This window comes from Solanum tuberosum, unplaced genomic scaffold (genome assembly GCF_000226075.1).
Source record: "Solanum tuberosum cultivar DM 1-3 516 R44 unplaced genomic scaffold, SolTub_3.0 scf00008, whole genome shotgun sequence".
NCBI lineage: Eukaryota > Viridiplantae > Streptophyta > Magnoliopsida > Solanales > Solanaceae > Solanum > Solanum tuberosum.
This window is the reverse complement of record NW_006238934.1, coordinates 2,110,454-2,120,223: the sequence shown is the minus strand read 5'-3', so window position 1 is coordinate 2,120,223 and position 9,770 is coordinate 2,110,454. Positions and strand designations below refer to the sequence as shown.

Below are 9,770 nucleotides of genomic sequence, written 5' to 3'. Positions count from 1 at the left end.
TTTTCTCTGTTATGTATTTTCTTCTCATAAGGTGGCGTGAGAAGATCCGTAATTCTATTCCTCTTCATGTGGTTACCCTTTCTGAATTGTTAGCTATGGTGTCATTGATTGCTTCCGTTATATATCTTTTGGGTTTCTTTGGGATTGGGTTTGTTCAGTCGTTTGTGTCCAGGTCGAATAGTGATTCATGGGATATTGAGGATGAGAATGCTGAGCAGCTTATTATTGAGGAAGATAGCCGCCGTGGACCATGTGCTGCTGCCACTACTCTTGGCTGCGTTGTGCCTCCACCACCTGTTCGAAAAATTGCCCCAAACGGAGAAGCCTGCGCCAATAATTATGCCCGCATTATCGGAAGATGACGAGGAGATTATACAATCTGTTGTTCAGGGTAAAACACCATCATATTCGTTGGAATCAAAGCTTGGTGATTGTATGAGAGCTGCTTCGATTCGAAAGGAGGCGTTACAGAGGATTACATGGAAGTCATTGGAAGGGCTCCCATTGGAGGGATTTGACTATGAGTCTATTCTTGGACAGTGCTGTGAGATGCCTGTAGGATATGTGCAAATACCGGTGGGTATTGCTGGGCCTTTGTTGCTTGATGGGAGAGAGTACTCAGTGCCAATGGCAACTACAGAAGGATGTTTAGTGGCTAGCACCAACAGGGGTTGCAAGGCTATCTTTGTCTCTGGTGGCGCCGACAGCGTTTTGCTCAGAGATGGGATGACAAGAGCTCCGGTTGTCCGGTTCTCCACCGCTAAAAGAGTCGCTGAGTTGAAATTCTTGGTTAAGGATCCCAACTTTATTCTAAGAAATTGGGTGGGTATTGGGTTATGGGGTGGATAGTTGGGTTATAGGGTTAAAAAAAGGGTCAAACGGGTAGTTCAATAGGAATAAGACACGTGTAAGCAATTAGGGGTCCGTTAGTGAGAGGGGTATATGTGTACTTATAATTGGACGGAAGGGGCTTATATGGACGCAAAGTATAACGGAGGGCATATACGTACCATTTATTAAAGTTCAGGGGTAAATCCGTCCCTTCTCCCATTTGAATAAAAGAATATGACATTTTCAGATCTCATATGTGTAAAAATAACGATATCTTATAAAAAAAACATAAAACTAATAAATTTTGTAAATGGCTAGAAAATCATTTCTCCCCATGAAATTTTGGGCAAAATTTTGAGTAAAATTTCTAAGTCTTCAGCGAAAATTTATACTATGTTTTGAAAAAACAAACTCATGTTATGTATGGTAAACGAAAATGTCATGTTAGATTTGGTAAATATGACTTTAATTGCGTCATGCCCTTTCAACCATTTCATCAATGTTATAATATAACCCTCTGAGTCTATGATTTTTCTTGACTACGAGGCCGCAGACATATAATATTGAATCTAGCTTGTTTGTGCATATAAGTGACAATGTTGCATGTGTATACTGATCCTTATGTATCCAATATGTGATCGATATCAGTATAACAAAAGAGATATTTAGTAACAATAGATTTTCCTTTTAGCAGTAATATTTAGTGATTGTAGTTGAACAAGAGAAGTCATTTTACTTTGCAATAAGTGATCAGATACTGTACTTTGCAGTTGTTATTTCAACAAGTCAGTGGGAAGTTGCCCTCATTAAATTAGCAATATAGCTATGGAAGTGTTTGTGCTTGATGTCTGCTACTTAAAAGCACTTGCTACATTTGAGCTTTTTATGTGTAGTTTTACATCATTAACCTAAAAGGTCCCTTGCTAAAGTACTTGTATAGAATTGATTGATCTCTTATGTATAGGTTTACATCATTAACCTAAGAGGTCCCATATGTCCTTCCTTAATTTAATGTAAAGAAACTAGGTGAAGCAGAGTAGTAGGTGTGACCTAATGATCAATGAAGTCAGTTGAGAACCATGAGATCTCACGTTCAGATCTCCCAGGAAAGGTAAAAACAACAACATACCTAGTGTAATCCCACAAGTGGACTATGGGAAAGATAGAGTGCCTATAGACCTTACCCCTATTAGAGAGACTATATCTGAAAGACCCTTGACTCAAGTGTCGCTTAGATAAAAACAATGAGTGATTTCTTTCTATCTGTCCAAGCTAGTGGAAGTAGCAATTACCTCGTGGAACTAGTTGAGATGCAAAGAAAACAAACTATGTGAAGTAAAACACTAGGTGCATGCTGTCCTTATGAGGACAAGGTAGCTAGAAGTGATGCTTCATAGACATATTGTTAATAAATTTCACATGCATTTCATCTCATCTATGCTTTTCACAAACCAAATCCTTTGTTCTCCCTAAACTATGTATAAACTTTGCTCTTATCATTTTCTTTCTATATTATAAGATTGTGTGAGTAAAGAATAACAATTTTTAAGGATGTTTATAGGTACAACAAATCGAAACCATATCACGAAGATACTAAAAAAGATCCTCCAATTCTCAAGAAGATCTAGTTTCAAGTTTGCACTCGATGATTGGGACGATGATGCAAACTCATTGCCTCTTCCAAAAGATGTTAAGGAGGGACATTTTGTGGTGCATGCAGTTGATGATGGGAAACAAATGAGGTTTGTAGTTGAAGTTGAGCTATTTGGCGGATCCAGGATTTGTAAGGTTGTTAGAGCAAGCTGAGGAAGAGTTTGGTTTCGAACAAGAAGGAGTACTTGTTTGTAGGCATAGTGACTTGGAAAAATTTCTTGAAAACAAGAACAAGAAATGATCTATCTTTCCTCTTATTAATTTAAACCCCCTTTAAAAGGTTTCTTGATTATATATTATGTTTTTTATAACGGTTATAATCATTTTCTCTCTCTCTATCATTTTGTTGATTGAAAGAAAATAAACGCTTTCACCTGAATAGGTAACAAGAGTATTTACTATGATGATCCGGGGGGTGGGTGCATTCTTATCTAAATTACACATCACAAGTTACATTTCGACCGCTCGACTAAAGGCTTGAGTAATATTTTATGTGAGATAAAATGTAAAATGAGAATATTCGTATTACCATCGTAGAGATTAAGCTATTTAAAAACAAAATGTTCTTTTAGTATACGTTGTAAAATGATATCTTCATTATTAATCACCTCAAACCATTTCATGCACAAATAATCCTCGTATTATGACTCCCGTATAATTAGGAAATTGAACTAAAATAATTGTCTAATACGTTAATATGTTTATACCAATTTTGAAATTTTTCAAGAAAATTTTTTTTAGGAAGAGGCCCTAAAAATAATGGATCTAAAGTAATTTTTAGAAAAAAAATAAAGTAAACGTATTAACGTATTAGAAAATTTTTGAACTAAAGTAAACGTATTAACGTATTAGAAAATTTTTAGTTTCGAAAAAGAGGCCCATTAGTTTAGGAAGAGTCATTCAGAAAAGTAAAACATCAAGTTTAAGTTTATGGATTTTGAATTATAAAATTACGACTTTAAATTTTAATGATTGAGTTTCAAAATTGAATGTTAATTGTCTATACAATTAAACAAACTCTATAATCAAAACAAAGTTTATTGAATTCGACTAAATTCTTATTCAGACTTCTATCTCTGTCCTTGTTTGGAGAGTGTTTAGTTATATATGACATTTCTTTGTTCTTTTCCTCACTTTTGTGAAGAAGGCCCTCTAACGTGTTGCAGGCGTGCAACATTATACAATGGATCTATAGATTTTGTATATGTATTTAGAAATTCACTAAATTATAATTTGATCGTGAGTTAACTTATTCTTATTATATATAGTATTAATTTGAGATCATTATAGAATTGCTTTGTCATAATGAGGGAATGTGGTCTTAATTAATTAAGGAGTAGTAATCTTTTCATTTAAATTTGTTTATTTACTTTCTCTTTAGAATATTTAAAAAGGATGTTTTTTTTTTACCATTTTGAAGATTAACTTTTCACCTGACATATTTAAAAACACAAAATTAAAAGATTTTTTTAATATATGTTTTACAAATTTTTAGTTCACAAAATTTAATTATTTTTATTTTACTTTCTTAAACCCTATATTAAATAAATACAAACAAATTAAAACGGAAATATTTATATCGTTTTCTACTCCCAACACAACACATGGACCTTTCCTAAAATTATTTATTTGTGTACGGACTAAGGTACAATACGGGAGTCTGGACAGCTCAACTATAGTATTGTGGTAGTACGTTTCCATTATTATATCACTAATTAATAGTTTCATACTCCCTCTATCCCAATTTATGTGACACTTTTCATTTTTTGAAAGTCAAACATTTTAAGTTTGACCGAAAATTTGCGCATGGAATCTTCAATTTTTTTGAAATGAAATCCATATATTTGTAAACTACACAAAAAGTACTATAAGTCACAATAATTAATAATTCAAAGTGTTTAAAAGATCTATGAAAAAATCACAATCAAAGAACGACTTGTTTGAATCTCGAAATTTGAAAAGTGCCACATAAAATGGGATGGAGGGAGTATTAGATTTCATGTCAGATACATCTAGATATATGTTTTTTGCTATCAAATATCGTCTGTAATAGGAAAAGAGGCGAGTGAGAACATAAGGGTGGTGAGCGTGAAGTACACTATATACACACTAGATATATGTATTTGTATGTATCCAATGTGATTTCCATATATCTGGAATACCAGATGCATAGGAGAGTGGAGAGCGAGATGGGAAAGAGACGAGGGAGGCGAGCGAGAATTTATTTATGTACTTAAGATACTTGTGAATTCACTTAGATACAGTGTTTATAGAATAAATTACACCTAATTTTGACCCTACGTATCTCGAGATACATGTATATGAACATATCTGGACACACCAAAATTTGATAAGATTCATAATATTACAAACTAGCGTGTATCTAAGTAATTAGCTCCTAAACTGATGAGACTTGGGTATTGTATCCAACGATCCAAACTTGTTTTGTATAAATAAGTTTAAAGTATAAAGTACGCAATTAAAAGTATTTATATATAATTTATACGAATATTAAAAAAAAGGGAATGTGGGATAGGGATATGAGGGAGATGGGAATTGGATTACACGGGTGAGAGTGAAGATGAGGTTTAGTTTTTACATATGAATTTTGGGTCTTGGTGCAATTGCTTTTCTTTTAATTAATTTTTTATTTATTAAATTAGAATTGAAATGCAATAAAACATTTTATCCATCAAAAGTTGGATTTTCAGCCATAGTAATTTTTGTGTTAATATGGTAAAAGTTTTATGATTTTCTGTTAGATAACATAGTTTTATCATTTATTTGTCTTTGATGAAAATTAAGTCATAATTATTTGACCATTTGTAAAAGATAGAAGTATCTAAAATAACCCTAAAGTTGGCGCGAGATATTAGTTTCATTTTCAAATTATTGATATTTTTAGGCATACCCTTTTACATGACTAACTAAACTTAATTAATACATCTTCGATCTTGCAATATGAGTAAAATACACCCCTAAATTCTTGTTAAGTTTAGGGGTACTTTCAACACCTACAAGAGTTTGAGACCACTTGATTTATCATGTGGCAGATTGAGGGTGTATCTAAGTTTAGTTAGTCAAGTAGAGGGATTTTTTTTAAGGCTGTCAATAATTCAAAAACAAAAGTAATAATTTATGTCAAGTTCAGAAGCATTATCTATACTTCTCTCCGTAAAATTTATGCAAAAATAGATAAAAGATAACATCAATGAGAGTACCATAAAGTTTCAAGTTGCAAGAACACACATGGAATGGACCACCCTATTGGGCTAATATTGTTAGCATCTTAGAAGTTTCAATATATATCCTTCAAATTCTTGTATAAATAGCCATCCTAAGCACTTTTTAAAAGCAAAACAAATATATATCCTACCTTACCAAAAACATACATTTATTCAACAATTCTATAATGGGGAAAGAAAGAATTAGTAATTGCATGATCATACTTAAGCTTATCATGAGAAAGCTCAAGAGTACTCATCTTCAACTAATTCCCAAATATTCCAATAAACATCAATTTGATGTTGTGGAAATGGAAACTCCAAGAGAAAATAATGAAGTGGTACCAAATGATGTTAAAGAAGGACACTTTGCTATATTTTCAGTAAATCCAAAGGAAGAGCCAAAGAGGTTTATTGTGGAGCTACATTGTCTCACTAATCCATCATTCTTGAAATTATTAAAACAAGCTGAAGACGAATATGGATTCCAACAAAAGGGTGTTCTTGAAGTTCCTTGTAGCGCCGCGGAATTGGAAAAGATTTTGGGGGCGTCAGCCTTACACACTGAAGATTGGATTGCTTGAATCACGAGTCTTATCATCTCATATTAATAAAAAGTGATTTTGGAAATCTAAGATTGGATATTAAGATAGTTCCTTCTATGCTAGCTAGAGCTAGGTTAAAATTTCAAACATTTTTTTCTTCATTTGGTCTAATTATTTGTCCTACTTTTCTTTTTAGTTTGTTTTTAAAAAGTCTCTTTCCTTGTTTTAGCATCTTTGTAATTTCAACGTGACATGTTTAATTAAGACCATAAAATTAAAAGATATTTTGATATATTTGTCATATCTTTAATTTAATATATCACAAAATTCAGAAGTTTCTTTACTTCCTTAAATTTCGTGCTAAATGAGAAAGTGTTATGCAACTTTCTGTATTACTAGTAAGATGCAAAATGTACTAATAATATTAAGTTATAGAGGTGTGAATCGGTCGGTTCAATTCAATTTTATATATTATCGGTTCGATTTATCGATGTTCGATTTTTAAATACGCTAAATTAATAAGATATTTTTTTCTTGATTTTCGATTTATCAATTTTGGTCTATAACGGTTCGATTTTCGATTTAACCAATAAAAAAATGATTATAAAACAAACATATGACTTCTCCTACAATTTGACGCCGCAAGATAACAATGTAACTTTACATAATGCTCATAAAATAGAAACAATAATAACTAAAATGAAAAGAACTATACAAGTGCAACACAAAGAGAAATTAAGAGGAATAATGTTCTTACTTTAGGTTTTGACGTTTTGTATAATGTAAAGTTGTTAACTCAAAGTCAGTGTGAAGTATGAATTGAAGACTAAAAGGCAAAGACAGTAACCAATAAGATATTGAGATTAATATTTATCTAGGGGCAAAGTAATAAATTACTACAATCTTAATGGGTTATCGATTTGCCCAATAAACCAATATTAAAAAACTAAAATCAAATTGATAACTTGATAAAAAAAATTTAAAAACATTAAAAATCCATTAACCTAATAACCCAATAGCAATAAATCAATAACATTTTCAATTTATTTTATCGGTCGATTTGATTTTTCGCACACCCAACTCAAACTATTAAAAGTTTAATATTGATCCGATTCGCAATTAAAAAAAAGAAGAGAGAGGGATATTTGATATCAGATACATAAAAAAATAGATATATAGGAATAGAGGCGAGTGAGAGTCAATATATTTCAGATACACGAAAATTATGATTGAATACAATATATCTTAAATAAATTATAGTACTTAATTTGATCCGCATGTATTCGAGATATGTGTAATTAAGTACGCTAGATGCATGCATCTATAAACGATGTGAGACTCCCAAAAAAAAGGGACAAATTAAGTAATGATTCATTAAATATTCTCTTGTCCATTAATAGGACATTGCATTTTCTGTATCCTACTGTTAGCCAACACTCTCTCATTCACAGGTAAAGCAATACTTTTCACTATTTCTTCAAATGTTTGTAACATGATTTAATCATTTACTTATTATTTTTTCTCAACAATTTGATATGAATCTTACCTATTTCTTTAATATATAATCATAAAGTACAACTTTTTAATTCTATTCTAAACATGGTTGAAATGAATTTAAGTTCTTATTATGCTATAGAGAATAGCATAAGAACGATTAAATTAGGAACACATTCTGTTAGCTCAAAATTATTAACTAAAATTGGAAGAGTGAACTTAAGAGACGAGGATTTGTAATTGATTTGAATTTGGTGGATTATAAATAACTAAAGATTATTCGTGTGTACTTATGTGGAACGAGTCTAGATAAAAAGATATAGTCAATTCTATCGTTCTTACAAATATCTAACACACAAAAATATCTGCACTTTTTAAAAAGTTCTCTTAAATATATGTTATACTTTATTTTTTTAAAATTAAGTTTAAAATAAAATTTATATTATTTTGACGATATAAATTGATATATTATAAAGTGGATAAATTAGTTCGATTTGATTTTATTTTTGATTGGGACAAGTTAATTGTACATAAGACATGGATAGGGAACAAAAGGACCAATAATTTTAGGAATAGTACTCATTCTAGTGAACAACTTCATGTGAGTGAAACGGTCAATTTGGTGCATGCAACTATGTAAGTATCCCGCGTTAGTTAGACATGTAACTTTTCTTCTTTTATGCAAGCATTAATGACTCATTTTATAGCTCGCGCAATCAATTTGTAAGAAAAAAGTCCTTCAATATTTTCATGTAAGGTTGTAAAGAAATAGATCTTGGACCTAACGTAAGCTTATGAGAGGAGGATTGTTCAAGACCATATATATATAAGGAGACTATTTATTCTTTTTATATTCTTCATCTGTCCAACAATAGTTGTACACTATTGACTTGACATATACCTTAAGAAACAATAAATAACAGGAGTAATATTACTATATTACCCCCTTTGAATATATTAAATTTAATGTTTTGAAAAATGTATTAGATGTTGAATAGTATTTAATACCAAGGGTAAATCACAAAAACATAAATTATCTCTTGATTATTCAAACTGAATAAATATTGTTGGCAACTATTTTAAAATAGTGGACAAATAAAAATGGACATGGAAAATATATATAACGTGAGACTCAATAACCCACCTTTACGTCCGAATCTGAACATCTAAAATGTGAACAATTTAATATAAAAGCTCACCATCAATAAACAATAATTGAGATAAATCTTATTTTAATCATGAGAAATGACTGGTTAATATTTATCTTTAGCTCATTTAATTCCTTAATTATATTCCCAACAAAATCAAAATTGTCAAATCAGTAAATGCTTTACCACTGTGTATGTATCATTTTTCCTATACATACACAGTACGTGGTAGAAGAATAAATGCTTTTCTGCTGTATTTGATTTCCATTCAACCGGACACATCACTATTTGATTTTCCAAATACTATAAGGTTAGTCTATTCGTTTCAAAATTAGTGGTGTTTTCATCTTCTTATTTTGTTTTAAAAGAGAAATATTTTTGAATTTAGCATAAATTATTAATTTTATTTGTGAAGAATTTTTTTAATAAATAAATGATATTATTTAAAAAATATGCGGTGTATGTTATTCACTAGAGTTCATTAAGTCAAACATTTACTTAAATTAATGATATAAATATCTTTAACATTATTACTCCAAACTTATTAAACTCCAAAAAAGATATTTTTTATGAAAGGAAACCCTGTTGCCCTTTTGTTCGATTTCGACAAGTTGATTGTACCTAAGATAGATATCGGATAATTGAGGGAAAATTATATGAAATAACAAACTATTAATTCAAATTAAATGTTATAGTCATAGTTTATTTTAATTGTAATTTGCAGTAAACATCCCCTTTTTTGTCATCTGATTCGGTATACAATTAGTCATTTTCGATATACAATTAGTCATTTTATACATTTCGGTATAAAATATATAAAATGTGTTTGTATTTGTATAAAGCGAGAGAAAAGTGTATATACAAATACAAATACA

The 9,770-nt window shown here is 30.6% G+C and overlaps 1 protein-coding gene and 1 pseudogene across 1 annotated transcript; both read left to right on the top strand.

Moving 5' to 3' along the window:
• The first annotated feature begins 6 nt into the window (after positions 1 to 6).
• LOC102580327 (3-hydroxy-3-methylglutaryl-coenzyme A reductase 1-like) lies at positions 7 to 849 on the top strand (annotated as a pseudogene).
• A 4,982-nt stretch (positions 850 to 5,831) lies between these two features.
• LOC102585863 (auxin-responsive protein SAUR71-like) lies at positions 5,832 to 6,434 on the top strand. The gene has a single exon (XM_006339019.2). It carries the CDS (start codon positions 5,897 to 5,899, stop codon positions 6,290 to 6,292), a length of 396 nt encoding a protein of 131 aa, XP_006339081.1. The 5' UTR covers positions 5,832 to 5,896; the 3' UTR covers positions 6,293 to 6,434.
• The last annotated feature ends 3,336 nt before the right edge of the window (positions 6,435 to 9,770 follow it).

Bases quoted from the DNA above. Each gene is read 5' to 3' on its own strand.
- LOC102585863 (XM_006339019.2), top strand. From the start codon at position 5,897: ATGGGGAAAGAAAGAATTAGTAATTGCATGATCATACTTAAGCTTATC.